The 20,604-nt window shown below is 40.5% G+C and overlaps 1 protein-coding gene across 8 annotated transcripts in view; it reads left to right on the top strand.

Annotated features, from left to right (window-relative positions):
• Positions 1 to 20,604, top strand: part of LOC128653023 (mucin-5AC) — a 353,148-nt gene that overhangs the window by 297,262 nt on the left and 35,282 nt on the right. For all 8 annotated transcript variants that reach the window (XM_053706088.1, XM_053706082.1, XM_053706103.1 and 5 more), the window contains 3 exons: positions 417 to 686; positions 2,642 to 2,830; positions 3,773 to 3,823. In XM_053706088.1, the coding sequence (XP_053562063.1) occupies positions 417 to 686; positions 2,642 to 2,830; positions 3,773 to 3,819 (506 nt within the window). In that variant the 3' untranslated portion in view covers positions 3,820 to 3,823. The remainder of the gene's footprint in view (positions 1 to 416; positions 687 to 2,641; positions 2,831 to 3,772; positions 3,824 to 20,604) is intronic.

The raw sequence follows: 20,604 nt of genomic DNA on the forward strand, positions 1-20,604 counted from the left end.
AACTTGCCTAATAATTCTGCACTCCCTGTATATATATATATATATATATATATATATATATATATATATATATATATATATATATATATATATTATTGTGCAACTAAAAATTTATTTTTCCTCTAATGTTAAGAATATTTTTTGGACCATAGAATGGACAAAATATATTTTTGTCTAGCCCCAAGCATGCCATGTTTGTATTTACAACTATAACTTAATTCAGTTTGCTTCTGACATTTCTGTATTACGCTCATTAATATTGTTCTTTAGATTTTTTGTATTGCAGGCAATGAAGAGTTATAATAATTATTTCCCACCATACATTTAACATTTCTGCATGTCATGGGAGATCTGGTTGTCCTTGAAGAAGTGGTCTGATTTTATTTTTCTAATTTTCCACTTTTATTTCTTTTCAGCTTTTATCTCCAACCCAAAAATAAAATATCTCGACATTTCAAACAATCAAGTCCAACTAAGCTGTTTCTCAGAGTCTGGTTCTCTGCCCATCGTGTATTCCATCTATAACAAGAAGGAACTATTGCAGGAGGAAAAAAGCTACTTAAGGCAGCCTACAAACTTCACCATTACACTGACTCCTGGAGTTCAAGTTGAGCTCATGTGCCAGGCAAAGAATTCCGATGGTGTAAAGAAGACTTATTTAAGCCCAATTCGTTCAAATAAGGAGGGTGAGAATTATGGCCTTCACAATTATATTAATGACAATTTTAGAGCAGGAGATATGAATACACAAGGAAAAATCAGGATTTTTACAGTGATAGGTAACTTTACTCAATGCCCTTGAAAAGTCAGGGTTAAGTTCTGAAATTTGGGATCTAAGCAAAAATGGTTGACTGATGACCTATTGAAACATTGAACGTTATTGCCACCGTGTTGTTCAATTCCAGTACTCAAGGACCCCTAAAATGCTAGATTTAAAGAATTTCCCTACCTGGGCACAGGTGAGACAGTTATATCAAGTGAGCTAATGTACAGCCTTAGAAGGAAAATGCTTAAAATCTGGCCTGTTAGGAATATCTTTGAAGGCTAGAAATGGTATAGATAAATTCAGATACTGGTAGAATTACAATGATTAATTAATTAATTAAATAATTGAAAAAATAATAACATTTATCATTTAAGTATTGAACAGAAACAATACCAGTATAAACGAGTCAGTAATTTAAAAAAAAAAATAATTGGGTGTTTAAAGGGACATAAAACATGATTCTGATAGAACATACAATGTTAAACAACCAATTTATTTCTGTTTTCAAATTTTCTTAGTTTTCTTGTTATCCTTTGTTGAAAAGCTGTGATGTACGCTCATGAGTGTGCATGTGTCTACAGCACTATATGGCAGCAGTTTTTCTGTCATGTCAGTATTTCCTGTCATGTAGTGCTTCAGGCATGTGCACGCTACCTACCTAGGTATCCCTTCAACAAAGAATAACAGTAGAACAAAGCAAATTTGATAATAGAAGTAAATTTGAAACTTTTTTTAAAATTGTATTCTGTATCTGAATATTGAAATATTTTTTTGGGGTTTAATGTCCCTTTAAGTTGTTTATGTCCTGTCTAATTACAGGTTTTCCAAATTTCCTATATTAATCCCACATCCCGTTGTGGTCTATTGTCAGTCCTTTCCTCAATCTAGCCACTGGTCTAATCTTAGTCCAGTGTCCCCTCTTATTCATAAAATTTTTTTAAAGCAATCATAATTGGCTAAGAGATTAATCAATCAAGATTGTGGTGTGAGGGTTTACTGTTGGTACTGAACCCTCCTACACTTCTGAGAGAAGGGAACACCAAAACAGATCAAGGGGCCGATTTATCAAGCTCCGTATGGACCGCTGCTTCATAACTGCAGAAACAGCAGTTATGAAGCAGCGGTCTGAAGACCACTGCTCCATAACTTGTCCGCCTGCTCTGAGGCCGCAGACAGAAATCAACCCGATTGAACACGTTCGGGTTGATTAACACCCCTGCTAGCGTCCGATTGGCCGCAAATCTGCAGGGGATGGCATTGCACCAGCAGTTCACAAGAATGATAAATGCAATGATAAATGCCACCAGTGTATGCTGTCTGCATTTATCGATGTGCAGCGGACATGATACGCTACATCGTATCATGTCTGCTCGCACTATGATAAATCTACCCCCAGGACTGAAGATGAGGAAAAGATAGGGCTTTCATTGGTTTGGAACAGGGATTTTTGTTATTTTATATTTTGTGTGTGTGAAAAGAAGTCGCTGTTAGGAATACTTGATAGCAGGTCCTGTATTATATGTCAATATGGTCATTGCAATTAGTTATAAGTAGCTGCTGTAATATAGTAACATACATGCACATGCTGTCACTGAGCAATAACAATTTAAGTGTGATACAGGTGCTAAAATTGAGTTTCTAACAGCACTAGATTTTTTTTGTTTTATAGTAGCTCCATTTTAGTATAGTAGTTCCATTTTAGTAGCTTGCTCCCTGAAGCGCAGAGGGAAGTAATTTTACATGTTTTGTTTATATAATATATATATGATTTTGTTTTAAACTGTTATACTCTTCGGTTTTATCTACCCTTTCCATGCTAACAATATTATGATATTTCTCCAAACCAATGCTGATAAAGTCTAATTTTCTACACAGCAGAAATTGACACATCTAAGAACGAGGACAAGGTGGAAGATGATTCAAGCCCCAATTACATCATCGCCTTAGACCGCATTCTGACCTCTGTGGATCCCATTTCCCAACAAAAAAACATTTTTGTTTTGATATTCAGTTTATCTTTTATCTTCTGCATGCTGATTGTGCTCGGTACTATCAACTATTTCCGTAAGTTCTTTAAATAATAGAAGATAAAAGTTGCTCACCCATCCAAATGAATGAAAAATACATAAATAATTATTAAATCAGCAGTTGCAACCTAAGTATAGCATATATAACTTAAAAAAGACAGAAATTGTGTGTACCAAATAAGGAACAGTCAGAAGTCTCGAACACTGCACTCAGCTGATGAAACAGTAGCTATACCACAACACAATATTTAATATCAAAAGTTAACTCTAAAAATCCCTAAAAATCCCTAAAGGACTCTTCACAACAAAATATTTAGCCGGCTACTAGAAATAATCTATGGTACACCACTAAAAAGTCCTGCATCATAAAGTTAGTCTTCCTGAAATAAAGCATTTAAGTGGCCACACAAGTAAAACTGGACTTTCTCCACATATGAATCAGTCCTTTACCCAGCTTGTATAGTAGGCAATAACCACTGGAGCCTCAGAGGTAAACAAAGTTCAAAATGCACAGTCAGGGAGACTGCGGTCAGAGCGTCCTCTGCCTTCACCAGTCTTACCCTGGTACCTGTTACCCATGTGCTAGTAGTCCTTTAAGAAATCAGTGTAAGTTCCATATACAACACAAGCCCAGCTGGGATTGGATTTGTGTGGGGTCCTTACAGAGAGTTGCTGCAGATCAACAAGTCCCGATGAACATTTTTCTCCTCCGTGATAGCAGCTGGGAGCTTCTTCCGAGTAGTGTGCAGTGTTCCAGACTTTTCAGGAATCCTTATTTTCGTACACCTACTTTCTTTCTTTTTTAAGCTATATACCTTAAATAATGGTGTGTGTCTATTCTAGACAATATAATAGTGCTTCCCATAACTGAAATCAATTGAAGTCTTATTTTTATATTCGTATGATCTGTGTAAAGAAAGCAGAGAACACTTTTTGGTATTATAATGATCCTCAATATCATCCTTCCCAAAATTTCTAGGTAAAAGGTGTGCCAGAATGACCAAAAAGAGCAGCCTAATTCATTAACTAGGTAAGTTTAAATGATATGATCAACTGAAATAATTTACAACTGCAACATTTTAGGTTCTAAATTAAAAACACAGTATAATCATCATAAGATATTTAGGAATTTACATGGAAAGCCCCACTTAAAAAAAACACCCAAAAATAAAAAACCTATACTAACACTAAACTAGAGTAATAGTGATTTAGCTATATCCCAAACAAAACAAAAAATACTACACCATTCTACAAATAACCCCCCACCAAAGAAAGCCTTTATTTTTGAGGGGTGGGGGATACTTGTAGAATGGTGTAGAAATTTTTTTTTGCTTGAAAAAAGTAGAATCACTTTAGGACAATGCCCTACAAAAGGCCATTTTAAGGGCTATTGCTATAGTTTAGTGTTAGATTAGTTTATTTTTATTTTGGGGCTTTAGTTTTAGAATAAGCAAAGATTGTCTTAGGGGGGTTAGCTGGTAAGGGGTTTTGATGTTAGCGGGTATTTTGTGGTGGGGCTTGTGGTGGTTTAGGGGTTAATAATGTAGTGGGGGTAGTTTGCTATATGGGAGTGTGGCAGGTTAGGAGGTAATAGGGGTTTTGAAGGCCTAAGTAGTAGGTACAGATCTAGTAGAAAGAGCAGTTACTCTTTTCGGAGGCTGTTTTCCCGCAACCAAGTAAACCTTACAAATAGTCTGTTTGTAGTCCTTTGACGCTTTCTGGGTCCTAAAAAGTAGACAAACAAGCTAGAAGCCTGACTAAAGTCTTTAGTAGTCTGAAGATATAATTTTAAGGCTCTGACTGCATCCAAATTGTTAAGTAGGTGTTCCTTATGGTTAGAAGGATTTCGTCACAGAGAATGAACAACAATTTTCTGATTAATATTTTCTGAAGACACTACCTTCAATCAGGGGCGTATTATGGCCTATGGCAGCAGATTTGGGAGGGGCAGCACATCTGTCCTATCCTCTCTCTAAAAGCCAGTACACAGTACAGTGAGCGATATAGTGCAGGCTTTTACAGAGAAGACAAGGCACATGCGCTGATTAAGGTCACTCTTTAGCAGTGCTCCTTTAAACCGTTGGTTCATTTAGAGCCACTGGCACTTTTGCAGTGGAGGTGTTCTTGGTGAGAAACTTGACCGGGGATATGCTTCCAAGGTGAGGCTGGAGGAGAAGATCTTGTGCCGATATGCAGCCTCCCCTTATCAGATGTGGTGGGTCTGCGAGCGCAGTGCTTATTGCAGGTCTTTACAGCTAACAGATTGGATGCGTCTGTACACTACTTAGATCAGCTTGTGATGTCTAATCATAAACTCTCAGTGCTAATGTATGTTAGCTACTAATAGATAGCTTTCTCTGCATCCATGAACCCATAGAGTAAATAGTAAACAGACACTTAAAAAGTTTCACTACTTGAATAATGGTAAGTAATGTATGTTGTTGCATGTAAAGGGCAGTGATTGTATCAAAGTGTAGTCTTCTTTCCCTCCCTTCCTCTCTCCCTTCTTTCCCTTTCTCCCTCCTTTCCTCCCTCAACTCCTTCCCTTCTTTCCCTCCCTCCCTTCTCTCCCTCCCTCCCTTCTTTCTCTCAACTACTTCCCTTGCTCCCTTCTTTCAGTCGTTTCTTTCCCTCACCACTTTTCTCTTCTCTCTCTCTCTCTCTCTCTCTCTCTCCGTCTCTCCATTCCTGCTTTCCTTTCCCTTCCTTTTCTCTTGTTAAGTGTATCCAGTCCACGGATCATCCATTACTTATGGAATATATTCTCCTTCCCAACAGGAAGCTGCAAGAGTCCACCCACAGCAAAGCTGCTATATAGCTCCTCCCCTAACTGCCATATTCAGTCATTCTCTTGCAAGCCTCAACATAGATAGGAGGTCGTGAGAGTCTGTGGTGCTTTCTACTTAGTTTATTCTTCAATCAAAAGTTTGTTATTTTTAAATGGCACCGGAGTGTGCTGTTTATCTCAGGCAGTATTTGGAAGAAGAATCTGCCTGCGTTTTTCTATGATCTTAGCAGACGTAACTAAGATCCATTTGCTGTTCTCACACATTCTGAGGAGTGAGGTACTTCAGAGGGGGAATGGCGTGCAGGTTTTCCTGCAGATAAGGTATGTGCAGTAAAATATTTTTCTAGGAATGGAATTGACTAAGAAAATACTGCTGATACCGAAGTAATGTAAGTAAAGCCTTAAATGCAGCGATAGCGACTGGTATCAGGCTTATTAATAGAGATACATACTCTTGTAAAAATGTGTTTTAAAACGTTTGCTGGCATGTTTAATCGTTTTTTAACATATGTTTGGTGATAAAACTTATTGGGGCCTAAGTTTTTTCCACATGGCTGGCTTAAATTTTGCATAGAAACAGTTAACTGAAGCTTCCCACTGTTGGCTGTGGCAGTTTGTTGTGTCTGTTTTTAAAAACGTCTATGTCATTTTTTTTTTTTTTTTTTTATCTGTTTTTTGCATTAAGGGGTTAATCATCCATTTGCAAGTGGGTGCAATGCTCTGTTACCTTATTACATGTACTGTAAAAATTTCGTTTGTTTTACTGCCTTTTTTTCACTGTTTTTCAAATTTTGACAAAATTTGTTTCTCTTAAAGGCACAGTAACGTTTTATATATTTGCTTGTTAACTTGATTTAAAGTGTTTTCCAAGCTTACTAGTCTCATTATTAGTCTGTTCTAACATGTCTGACATAGAGGAAGCTCTGTGTTCATTATGTTTTAAAGCCATGGTGGAACCCCATCTTAGAATGTGTACCAGATGTACTGATTTCATGTTAAACAATAAAGATCATTTTTTGTCTTTAAAAATATTATCACCAGAGGATTCTGTCGTGGGGGTAGTTATGCCGACTAACTCTCCCCACGTGTCAGACCTTTTGACTCCCGCTTTAGGGACTCACGCTCAAATGGCGCCAAGTACATCAAGGGCACCCATAGCGTTTCTTTTACCAGGGGATTCTGTCGAGGGGAAAGTTATGCCGACTAACTCTCCCCACGTGTCAGACCCTTCGACTCTCGCTTCAGGGACTCACGCTCAAATGGCGCCAAGTACATCAAGGGCGCCCATAGCGTTTATTTTACAAGACATGGCAAAGGTGGTGAATAATATTCTGGCAGCAGTATTAGTCAGACTACCTGAAATTAAAGGAAAGCAGTTAGCTCTGGGGGTAGATACAGAGCATACAGACGCTTTAAGAACCATGTATGATACTACCTCACAATATGCTTAGTCTGTGGGTGATTTTTTTTTGACTCAGGGAAGATGATTTAACCTGATTCTGATATTTCTACATTTAAAATTTATGCTTGAGAACCTCCACTTGTTGCTCAGGGAGGCTTTGGCTGCTCTGAATGAATGTGTACAATCGCAGGGCCAGAGAAATTGTGTAGACTGGATAAATAATATGCAGTGCCGGTGTGTACTGATGTTTTTCCAATACCTAAAGAGGTTTACTAAAAAATTTTTAATAAGGAATGGGATAGACCAGGTGTGCCGTTCTCTTCCCCTCCTATTTTTTAGAAGAATGTTTTCTAATAGTTACCACCACACGGGACTTCTGGCAGACAGTTCCTAAGGTGGAGAGAAGAGTTTCTACTCTAGCTAAGCGTACCACTACCTCTGACGAGGACAGTTGTGCTTTTTAGATCCAATGGATAAAAAATGTTTATTCAACAGGGTTTTATCCTGCAGCCCCTTGCATACATTGCTTCTGTCACTGCTGCTGCGGCGTTCTGGGTTGAGTCTCTTGATGAGGCTTTACAGTTAAGCGACTCCATTGGATGAATATATTTGACAAGCTTATGCTAGCCAATTCCTTTGTTTTCTGATGCCTTGTTCATTTGACTAGACTAACGGCTAAGAATTCTGTTTTTTATTATACTGGCGTGCAGAGCGCTATGGCTTATATCATGGTCAGCTGTCGTGACTTTAATAAATAAGCTACTTAACTTCCCTTCAAGGGGCAGACCCTATTCGGGCCTGGTTTGAAGGAGATTATTGCTTATATCACTGGAGGAAAAGGTCATGCCCTTCCTCAGGATAGGTCTAAATCAAGGGCAAAAAAAAAAAAAAAGTCTAATTTTCGTACCTTTTAAAAACTTCAGGGCAGGTGTGGCATCCTCTTCCTCTAAGGCAAAACAAGAGGGAATTTTTGCTCAGTCCAAGGCGGTCTGGAGACAATCGGACCTGGAACAAAGATAAGCAGGCCAAGGAGCCTGCTGCTGCCTCTAAGGCAGCATGAAGGAACGGACCCCTATCCGGTAACGGATCCTATAGGGGGCAGACTTTCATTCTTTGCCCAGGCGTGGGCAAGAGATGCCCAGGATCCCTAGGCATTGGAATTTATATCCCAGAGATATCTTCTGGATTTCAAAGATTCCCCCCCCAAAAAAGGGGAGATTTCGCCTTTCACAATTATCTGCAAACCAGATAAAGAAGGAGGCATTCTTACATTGTGTACGAGATCCATCCAGTTCCAAGAGAGGAACAGGGACAGAGTTTTTACTCAAATCTGTTTGTGGTTCCCAAGGAGAGGGAACCTTCAGACCTATTTTGGATCTAAAGATCTTAAACAAATTCCTCAGAATTCCGTCATTTAAGATGGAAACTATTCATACCATCTTAACTATGATCCAGGAGAGTCAATAGAGGACTACAATGTATTTGAAGGTGCTTATCCTCACATTGTGATGCATAAAGATCACCATCGTTTTTCAGGTTTGCCTTTCTAGACAGGCATTACCAGTTTGTAGCTCTTTCCTTTGGGATATCTACAGCCCCAAGAATCTTTATGGAGGTTCTGGGGTCGCTTTGGCGGTCCTTAGACCGTGGGGCATAGAAGTGGCCCCTTATTTAGACGACATCCTGATACAGGCGTCAAACATCCAAATTGCCCAGTCTCATACGGACGTAGTACTGGCATTTCTGAGATCACATGGGTGGAAAGTGAACAAGGAAAGAGTTCTCTATCCCCAATCTCAAGGGTTTCCCTCCTAGGGACTCTGATAGATTCTGTAGAAATGAAAATTTACCTGACGGAGTCCAGGTTGTCAAAGTTTCTAAATTTCTGCCGTGTTTTTTTCATCCCATCCGCGCCCTTCGGTGGCTCAGTACATGAATGAAATCGGCTTAATGGTAGCGGCAAGGGACATAGTACCGTTTGCACGTCTACATTTCAGACCGCTGCAACTATGCATGCTCAGTCAGAGGAACGGGGATTACACAGATTTGTCCCCCTGTTAAACCTGGACCAAGAGACCAGAGATTCTCTTCTCTGGTGACTATGTCGGGTCCATCTGTCCAAGGGTATGACCTTCCGCAGGTCAGATGGGACAATTGTTACAATAGATGCCAGCCTTTTAGGTTGGGATGCAGTCTGGAACTCCCTGAAGGCTCAGGGATAGTGGACTTAGGAGGAGACCCTCCTTCTAATAAATATTCTGGAACTGGGAGTGATATTCCATGCTCTTCAGACTTGGCCTCAGTTAGCAACTCTGAGGTACATCATACTCAGTCGGACAATATACACGACTGTGGCTTACATCAGCCATCAAGGGGGAACAGAAGTTCCCTAGCGATGTTAGAAGTCTTACAATAATTCACTGGACAGAGACTCACTCTTGTCTATCAGCTATCCATATCCCAGGTGTTGAGAACTGGGAGGTGGATTTTCTAAGTCGTCAGACTTTTCTTCCGGGGGAGTGGGATTTCCTCCGGAGGTCAAGACCAAGCAGGAGAGGGCTTTGGTGTTTTTGACAGCGCCTGCGTAGCCACGCAGGACCTGGTATGCAGATCTGGTGGACATGTCATCCTTTCCATCACGGTCTCTGCTTCTGAGACAGGTCCCTCTACCTCAGGGTCCTTTCAACCATCTAAATAGAATCAATCTGAGATGGACTGCCTGGAGACTGAACGCTTGATGTTATCAAAGCATGGCTTCTCCGAGTCAGTCATTGATACCTTAATACAGACATGAAAGCCTGTCTCTAGGAAAATTGAACATAGATATGGTGTAAATATCTGATTGTTATGAATCCAAGGGTTACTCATGGAGTAAAGTCTGGATTCCCAGGATATTATCTTTTCTCCAAGATGTTTTTGAGAAAAGGGTTGTCAGCTAATTCCTTAAAAGGGGACAGATTTTTACTCTGTCTATTTTTTTGCACAAGCGTCTGGCAGGTATTCTAGACGTTCAGGCATTTGGTCAGGCTTTGGTTAGATCCAAGCCTGTGTTTAAAACTGTTGCTCCGCCATGGAGCTTAAACCTGATTCTTAAGGTTCTTCAAGAAGTTCCGTTTGAACCTTTTTTGTTCCATAGATATCAATCTTTATCTTGGAAAGTTCCTTTTGGGTAGCTAATTCCTCGACTCGTAGAGTCTCCAAGTTATCTGTGTTACAATGTGATTCTCCTTATCTGGTCCTTCGTACGGATAAGGTAGTCCTGCGTACCAACCTGGGTTTTTTCCTAAGGTGGTATCTAACAAGTACATCACTCAAGAGATAGTTGTTCCATGCTTGTATCCTAATCCTTCCTCAAAGAAGGAACGTCTATTACACAATATTGGACGTGGTTTGTGCTTTAAAGTTTTACTTACAAGCTACTACAGTTTTCATCAAACGTTCACCTTGTTTGTTGTCTATTCTGGACAGAGGAGAGGTCAAAAGACTTCAGCAGCCTCTCTGTCTTTTTGGTTAAAAAGCATAATTCATTTAGCTTATGAGACTGCTGGACAGCAGCCTCCTGAAGGGATTACAGCTCATTCTACTAGAGCTGTGGTTTTCACTTGGGCCTTTTTTAAATGTGGCTTCTGTTGAACAGATTTACAAGACGGAGTCTTGGTCTGCGCTTCATACTTTTCAAATTTAACAAATTTGATACCTTGCTTCTTCGGAGGCTATTTTTGGGAGAAAGGGTTTTTTACAGGCAGTGGTAACTTCCGTTTAAGTACCTGCCTTGTCCCTCCCATCATCCGTGTACTTTAGCTTTGGTATTGGTATTCCATAAGTAATGGATGATCCGTGGACTGGATACACTTAACAAGAGAAAACATAATTTATGCTTACCTGATAAATTTATTTCTCTTGTAGTGTATCCAGTCCACGGCCCGCCCTGTCACTTTAAGGCAGGTAATTTTTTCATTTGAACTACAGTCACCACTGCACCCTATGGTTTTTCCTTTCTCTGCATGTTTTCGGTCGAATGACTGAATATGGCAGTTAGGGGAGGAGCTATATAGCAGCTTTGCTGTGGGTGGACTCTTGCAGCTTCCTGTTGGGAAGGAGAATATATTCCATAAGTAATGGATGATCCGTGGACTGGATACACTACAAGAGAAATAAATTTATCAGGTAAGCATAAATTATGTTTTTTCCCCTCCCCTACTTATCTCTTCCTTCGCTCATGGAGAAAATGGTATGAGATGCATGCAATTAAACCCACCTGTATGCAAGTGTTTCGCTAGCCCATTTCCTTTTTAATTGTTATGAAAAAAACAAACAAAACAAAAACATTTTACACACTGCTGACCCAAAAAAATATTAAGTGGAAAAAAGGCCCTAAACCTTTGAGGGGGGGGGGGAGCAGCAGAATTTTGAGTGCCTAGGGCAGCACAAAACATAAATACACCGCTGCCTTCAATAGAAAATCATATTTAGTCTGGAGGACTGCTTTATCTTGAAGAAAAATCAAGAAGGGTTGATCAGAAGACAGGGCAAATAATTCAGGAACTCTTCTAGCAGACAAAATGGGTAGAAGAAAGAGAACCTTTCATAACAATAACTTTAGGTCCAGGGAGGTCATAGGTTCAAAGGGGGAACCTTGCCGAACAGGAAGAACCAGATTTAAATTCCAAGGGGGAGAAATGGGTATAATAACAGGATTCATTCTCACCAAGGCTTGAACAACAGGTAATTTGGTAAGTCTTTTTGTGAAACAAAACCGATAATGCCAAAATCTGACCCTTTAAAGAACAAGCTGATAATCCCTTATATAGTCAATCTTGAAGGAACTTAAGAATTCTAGGGATTCTAAAAGATGTCCAAGAGAAACCTCTACAAAAACACCAAAGAAAGAAAATAAGCTTATAATACATTTTCTGCAAAATAGGCTATGTGGCTTGCAGTAAAGTAGAGATAACAGAATCTGAGAAACCTCTGTTTCTGAGAACTAGTCGTTCAACCTCTACGCCATCAAATTCAGAGATTTGAGATCCAGATGATACAATGGTCCTTGAGACAGCAGATCTTTCCTTAAGGGTAGCGCCCATGAAGGAAGAGATGACATCTGTATTAGGTCCTCATATCAAGTTCTGCAGGGCCACGCTGGAGCTATGAGAATTACTGAAGCCACCAATCAGCAAGTCCTACCCAGGTGCTGAACTAAAAATGGGCCAGCTCCTAAGCTTACATTCTTTCTTTTTAAAATAAAGATACCAAGAGAATGGAGAAAAATTGTTAATTGGGGTAAATTACAAAATTGCTTAAAATTGCATGCTCTATCAGAATCATGAAAGAAAATAAATTGGGTTTCATATTAAGAAAACAGCAATGGACATATTTTTTACATCAATTTTGATGATGTCAAAGACTGCATCACAAATTCAATCATTAGCCATTTTAAAGGGACAGATAACACCAGAATTTTTGTTGTTTAAAAATATAGATAATCCCTTTGTTACGCATTCCCCAATTTTGCATAACCAACACAGTTATAATAATACAAGTTTTACCTCTGTAATTACCTTGCATCTATGCATCTGCAAACTGCCCCCTAATTTCTGTTCTTTTGACAGACTTGCATTTTAGCCAATCAGTGCTGACTCCTAGGTAACTTCACGTGCGTGAGCTCAATGTTATCTATATGACACACATGAACTAATGCCCTCTAGTATAGAAAATCTGTCAAAATGCATTCAGATTAGAGGTGGCCTTCAAGGTCTACGAAATTAGCATATGAGTCTACCTAGGTTTAGCTTTCAACTAAGAATACCAAGAGAACAAAGCAAAATTGGTGATAAAAGTAAATTGGAAAGTTGTTTAAAATTACACACACTATTTGAATCATGAAAGTTTTTTTTGGACTTGACTGTCCCTTTAAGGACTTTGATGCAGTTGGTAATATCCTCAGATGATTGATAAGGAACCATCTGAGAAAGATAATCACACCAGAGGGACGCTGCAGCGACTACACAGGTGATTGCAACTGCAGGTCTAAGAGCCGATTGAGAGAATAATTTCCTAAGCAAGGACTCAGATTTGCGATCCATTGGATCCCTAAACAAAGATTTATCCTCTATAGGAGTAGTAGTGTGTCTAGCCAAGATGGAAATAGCTCCATAAACCTTCTAAACTACTTCCCAGGCTATTAATTTGTTCTTATTGTGGATACTTTTTTTTTTTTTTTACCTGTTTCAAGGTGCAAATGGAATAGTCTGTAACCAATCCTGGTGCTTCAAAAGCCTTAGGCACTTTAGGCAAAGCTTTAAAAACTTCAATATTCAACTTATGTACAGGTTTGTAATCCTCTGGATTTGGTTCTGATAGTTGCAAGGTATTCAAAACTTCCTTAAAGGGACATGAAACCCAATTTTTTTTCTTTCATGGTTTAGAAAGAGCATGCAATTTTAAACAACTTTCTAATGTATGTTGAAAGCTGGACAGATAGCTCAGCATGCTAAGGCACTGTGGCTGACCTCTGTAGCAACCCAAGGGTTTCAGGTTCGATCCCTGGCGAGGTCCACTCAGCCTTTCATCCTTCCGAGGATGATAAAATGAGCAGCGCCTAGAGACCCTTACGGGTGATTAGCTGCGCTTTATAAGTACCCAATACATACATATGTTGTTGAATGTAAAGGGCAGTGATTGTATCAAAGTGTAGTCTTTTTTCCCTCAACTCACTCCCTCCCTTCTTTCTCTCAACTACTTCCCTTGCTCCTTTCTTTCCCTCACCTCTTTTCTCTTCTCTCTCTCTATCTCTCTCTCCCTCCCTTCCTGCTTTCCTTTCCCTCCCTTTTTTCCCCTCCCCTTCTTATCTCTTCCTTCGCTCATGGAGAAAATGGTATGAGATGCATGCAATTCAACCCACCTGTATGCAAGCGTTTTGCTAGCCCATTTTCTTTTTAATTGTTATGAAAAAAACAAGCAAAACAAAAACATTTTACACACTGACCCAAAAAAATATTAAGTGGAAAAAAGGCCTAAAATCTTTGAGGGGGGAGGGCAGCAGAATTTTGAGTGCCTAGGGCAGCACAACACATAAATACACCACTGATTTAAACCCTAGAAGACAGTGGTTGACAAAGATTCTTGTTACATATGGTGGAGAAGGCGGGCCACCACATTTTATGTCTGTGGGTTTTATAATTTGTAAGCAACATGGAGGAAGTTATTAAAGCACTGATTCAGTCTACCGCTGTGTAACAGGAGGCCAATAGAAAAGCTGCTGAAAACAGTGCAGCTCTGTAGCAGTTGGTGTTGGCACAGACGGAGAATGCTATAATTATGGCAAAAACAGCGGAAACTCCACATGCACCTTGTGGCAAGAGATTCAAACTATATCTGAGAGACTGAACTCTGATCCTGCCAGTGGCTGTCAAGGCTCTAAAGTTATACAAGCTAGTCACTATATTCAAAAGATGTCTGCAGCGGACGATGTTGAGGCGTACCTTCTTGCCTTTGAGAGAACAGCAGAAAGAGAAGGATGGCCAGGGCCGGATTGGGAAATCAGACCAGCCCTGGAAATTTGTATAGACCGGCCCTGCCCCGCCCCCTCCATCCACACCCCACCCCCTTCCATCCCCGCCCTCTCCATCTCCCCGCCCCCCCAGCCAACTATGCCACCTGGTTTCATCCAAGACAGCAAAGCATCTGCAGTAGGACAGCAGCAGCACAATGTGAAGCCACTAGCTGCAACTCTGATATGGGCTTTGCTGTGATAGAAACTGGATGGCTAGGCTACTTTACAGTCACAGTGCATAATCATGATCTGCAATACATATAAGGACACCAATCCCTTTCAGAATTGTGATCAAGTATAAACTTGCCAATATACTCACTCATACCTGAACAACATCACCCAGCACAGGTTGGTACCTGCGTGGCTAATGAAGACTGATCCTTAGAAAGGATTAGAATAGATCCCTTCTCTGTCAGTCTGTCACATTGAACCAGCTGTCAGTAAGTGTACTGTTTGATGCCTGGCAATTAGTACATGCAATTATAACATCAAAATGTCTCTTTAAGGATTGGAATGTAACTAAAGCTCATATTACAGTTTAATCTAAATGCCTTGACAAACTGATTACTGGTGTCATGGATTTAATAAAAAAATTGTGAGCTTCTTCAAACATTAAAAACATGCAACAACTAAAATGCTATTGCATGCAAAAGACTGATACATATTTAATTTTTTTATTTTTTCCCCAAACAAGATTCAGCCAGGATACAGTTACATTACTGAAAGCTAACCTTCTGAACTAATATGAAAACAGGCAAATCCAAAATAACAAAAAAGTTTCATAGATGTTTATTTATAGAAAACATTTATTATGTATATTATATTCTTCCATCTCAAGTAGTCAACAAGAGGTTAATCCTTGAGTAAAGGAATATGGGATTTCATTTATGCATAGTTAGATGCAAGTGCAGCCAAATTAAGCAGCATGTTATTTGGGCATAAAATAAACTCACACTGCTTTACTGCTTCCCTTGTGTGTCCGTGCAGCTCCGGAGCCTGCCCTGAGCATTGTGAGCAGAGTGACTGTAGTTGTATAAATTGAACATTCCTTATCCCCAGCAGACCCAACCTGAATTCCTCATGAAGTGACCAGCATTCGTTCTAAACCCCTCCCTTCCCCTGTCACTGCTTCCTGCTTTGTTCTATAGTCTTAAGGTGGACTCTTACAGGCCCATTTATCAAAGGGCTTGCGGACCTGATCCGACACTGCGGATCAGGTCCGCAAGACCTCGCTAAATGCGGAGAGCAATACTCTCTCCGCATTTAACATTGCACCAGCAGCTCACAAGAGCTACTGGTGCAACGCCGCCCCCTGCTGACTCGCGGCCAATCGGCCGCCAGCAGGGAGCTGTCAATCAACCCGATCGTATTCGATCGGGTTGATGTCCGGCGATTCCTGTCCGCCTGTTCAGAGCAGGTGGACAGGGTTATGGAGCAGCGGTCTTTAGACCGCTGCTTCATAAGTTGTGTTTCTGGCGAGTCTGAAGACTCGCCAGAAACACGGCCCTTCAAGCTCCGTACGGAGCTTGATAAATGGGCCTGATAAGGTGGATCACTCACCCCACATATAAAACACGCTGCAACATAAATCCAATGCAGGCAAGGCAACTATCAACATATCGATTCCCCACCAATTTCTAACAGCACTGCTACACTCATACACTGCTGCTACTTACCGCTATTTGAGCTCTGCAGGCCGGCTCCCTCCTCACTATGGCGGTCCCTGGCTGCTCCCACTGTGTGCCTGTCTGACTCTGCTCTCGACGCTCTGACTGTCCAGTGTCCACCACCGCACCACGCATGTGATTCGATGTGAAGACCTGGCTGGCTCACTCAGTGACACTCAGTCCTGACAGTGACTCCTGTGCTGATGATGGCGCGAAGGGAAGCACGCAGACGCAGCGCTCCCAGGCTGAGGCTCCCGCTCCCTCCATTATGTCACGTGGAGGCGCGTGGTGAGACTGGAGTCACTGGTCGTGACATCATCACAACAGTGACAGCCGCCTGCCCTGGCGGGCCCGCCCCTCACCCACCTGCTGACCCGGCCGGCCCATAGGAACTACTGAGTCTGACAGTCAAGTGAGTGACACAGTAACTATACTGTAGTCAACTCAGTTGGTAGTTGAGTCAGTCAGTCAGAGTGAGGCAGCCGCAGCAGCGCCGCGGTCGGAGAGGGGGACGGGTTAAGGAGGAAGAGTTACACAACCAACCACTATATTAGAAGTTTAATAAATAAAAGAACAATTAACTACACACGGATGCTGCTGTAGCAGTGGGGAGGGGAGGTACTAACTTGTAGTAACTGGTGGATACCTTACCGGCCGGCGCGGCCGCAATTAGCAATATAAATATCAAAGCAAGCTGCAATACTTTCAGACAGCAGCCAGACCAGCCCAGCTGAGCTGCTGGCCGGCGGCCCACCGGGATTTTTCCCGGTATCCCGCCTGCCCAATCCGGCCCTGAGGATGGCCAGCAGATGAGTGGGCAAGCATACTTGCAACTTTTTAAAGTGGAGAGCCTCAAAAGGCCTACTTTGACCTAGAGCCGGACCAAGCCAGTGACTATGACAAGCTGAAGCCTGAGATCCTGGCACGCCTAGGAGTGACTTCTGCAGTACGTGCTCAAAGATTTCACTCTTGGAGATATGCATCTGGTAAAGCTGCAAGATCACAGATGTTTGACCTCATTCACCTTGCCAGGAAATGGCTGCAACCAGTGGTTAACTCCACTAATAAAATTGTAGAGTTATTGGTGATGGATCGCTTTCAACGAGGATTACCTGCTTCCCTGCATAGATGAGTCAGTCAGGGTAATCCTTAAACTGTAGACCAACTGATTGCTTTAGTGGAAAGGTATATTGTGGCAGGAGAAGTTTTGCATCTACCTCCAGCAGATTTACCCTCCTCTACTATTTGTCAGAACTCTACAAGAACTGGTTAGACTGTTCAAGGGGGAAGGGGGGGATGAGAGACCAGCAGTTATATTTACAAGATACAAGAGACACTCCTCTGGGAGATAGAGGAACATTTAAATATAACCAACCTGGAAGGAAATCTAATTATAGTATTAAATATTTTAAGTGTATTGAGGTTGGTCATGTTGCCAGAGACTGTGCCCTTAAAGATGAACTAATGGACTATAGTACAAGTGATAATACAGGGCCGCACTCATTTCTGTCTAACTGTATTCATCCTGATAATAGTGATGTCTCTCGCATGTGTTTGATGACTGTAAATGGTAGAATGTGTAAAGCATTACTTGATTCAGGTAGTATGGTTACATTAGTGGCAACATTTATAGTACCTGATGTAACTATAGATCGTTTGCATAAAATAGGTATTCTTTGTGTTCATGGTGATAAATGTGAATATGCTACAGCTGATGTAAATTTCAAAACACAATTTGGGTTTTTAAAACATCGGGTAGGTGTAGTACCCAAATTAGCTCATGAGGTGGTGATAGAAAGAGATTTTCCTAAGTTTTTAGAATTATGGGCTTTTATAGTAAATTCAGTTAAGGAGTCCAAAAGGAATAAAAAAATTTGAGGATTTTGTGTTTCCTTTATCTGAAATTGATTTGGAATTAAACAGTAAAAGTAAAACTTATTGTCCTATGTCTGTATTGATAGGAGACCAGTCTATCCAGAATAATGAGCCAGGTGTTAGTACAGAAAGCAATGATGATTTAATAGATTTGGAGGTTAATTGTAGTAATTTTAAAAGTGCCGAATGGGAGGATCCCACTTTGGCTGAAGCAAGAAATTATATCCGGGTAAATGGTGTTCACAGACAGAAAATCCATTACCTTACCCTCACTTTGAAGTAAATAATAACCTGCTATACAGAGTAGACAAATAGGCCACAGAGTTGTTGGTACCTCAAGTTTTTCATAATACAGTGTTAAATCTTGCACATAGTCACATACTACCTGGTAATTGATAAGACTAAAGAAAGGGTCCTTAGAAGGCTTTACTGGCCAGGTGTGTTTAAGGCTGTTAATAATTATTGCTCTTCATGTCCCAAGTGCCAGCTAACTGCTCCCACAAAGGATTTTCGTAGTCCATTAGTGACTTTACCAAGTGGGTATACCGAAGGAAATTTTGACAGATCAAGGGACTCCTTTTATGTCTAAGGTTACAAAATAATTGTGTAAACTGATCCATATTAAGCATCTGAAAACTTTAGTATATCACCCTCAAACTGATGGGCTGGTAGAGAGGTTCAATAAGACCCTAAAGAGTATGTTACAGAAAGGCAATTGATGTGAATGGAAAAAAATTGGGACCTTTCATTGACTTATTTAATGTTTTCAATCAGGGAAGTTCCTCAGGCCTCCACAGAGTTTTCACCTTTTGAACTTTTGTATGGTCAACATCCACGGGGGTTACTTGATATTGTTAAAGAGACATGGGAACAGGAAACTACACCATATAGAAGTGTTATTGAGCATATATCTCAAATTCAGGATCGAATAGAGGCTGTCATGCCCATAGTTAGGGAACATATGGGAAAAGCCCAAGAAGCACAAAAACACAGTTATAATCGTAATTCTAGGGTTAGAGTGTTTCAGCCTGGTGACAGGGTACTAGTTTTAGTCCCTACAGTAGAAATACATTTCTGACTACTTGGCACGGCCCATATGAGATAATTGAAAAGGTGGGTGATGTAAACTATATGGTCAGCCAGGGAGAAGAAAACCTGAGCAGATATATCACATTCATCTACTGAAGCTCTGGAAGGATTTGAAGGTTTTGTGTACGGTAAATACAACAGAGATACCTGTTACCGAGCCATAAGTAAATATTTCTGAAACCCTATCTGTGCATCAAAAGCAAGAGGTCAAGGACTTTATGAGATGGAACAGAGAGTTTTTTTTCATGATGCCAGGGAGAACTAACATAATTAAATATAATTTAGTTACAGAACCAGGAAAAGAAGTTTCCCTTAAACCCTATAGAGTTCCTCAACAATTGATTTAACAAAAGGCTATTGGCAGGTACCCCTCACTGATCAGGCAAAGGAGAAAACTGCTTTTTCAACTCCAGATGGGTTGTTTCAGTATACAGTTTTGCCATTTGGGTTACATGGTGCTCCTGCAACATTTCAGAGAATGATGTATAGAATTCTAAAGACCCTTGTTCGTTATGCTGCAGCTTATCTTGATGATGTAATCATTTATAGTACAGATTGGGAATCACATCTTCCAAAAGTTCAGGCAGTTCTTGACTCCATTTTCTCTGCTGGCTTAACTGCAAATCCTTCAAAATGTACCATTGGTTTAGAGGAGGTGAAGTTCTTGATATATACAATTGGGAGAGGATTAGTTAAGCCACAGACAACTGAAATCGAAGCCATAAAAAACTGGCCCCAGCCCCTAACTAAGAAACAAGTTAGAGCTGTTTTGGGGTTGACTGTATATTATAGAAGGTTTATTCCAGATTTTGCTACAATAGCTGCTCCTTCAACTGATCTTAGAAAAGGCAAAATCACCAGTGATTGTTAAATGGTCTACAGAAGCAGACAAGGCTTTTAAGCATTTGAAAGATGCCCTGTGTCTGTGTCTATCCAGTTTTGGTAACTCCAGATTTTTGTAAAGATTTTATAGTGCAGACTGATGCTTCTGATGTTGGTGTGGGGGCTGTTCTTTCCTAAGTGTAACAAGGGGAGGAGCATCCTGTATGATTTCTTAGTAGAAAATAAAACCAACAAGTTAAAAAATTACTCTATTGTTAAAAAATAATGTTTAGCTATTAAGTGGGCTTTGGAGTCTCTTCGGTACTATTTGTTGGGGAGGAAATACAGGTTGATTACAGATCATGCTCCTCTCAAATGGATGGTTTCTTAGTCTGCAGCCTTTTCATTTCATTGTTGAGCACAGAGCAGGTCTTTTGCAGGGCAATGCTGATGGTCTTTCAAGGGTACACTCTTTAATGTCTATTGTCGCTCACTCCACCAAGTGTGAGCTGGGGGGAAGAAGTGTGACAGAAAATCTGGTTTGGTGATAGAGGGAGTATATATTAGACCAAGTTTAATACATTTCACTTTACCGTTTTGCTATGAAACCCCAGGG

Source organism: Bombina bombina, chromosome 1, assembly GCF_027579735.1.
Source record: "Bombina bombina isolate aBomBom1 chromosome 1, aBomBom1.pri, whole genome shotgun sequence".
NCBI classification, from domain to species: domain Eukaryota; kingdom Metazoa; phylum Chordata; class Amphibia; order Anura; family Bombinatoridae; genus Bombina; species Bombina bombina.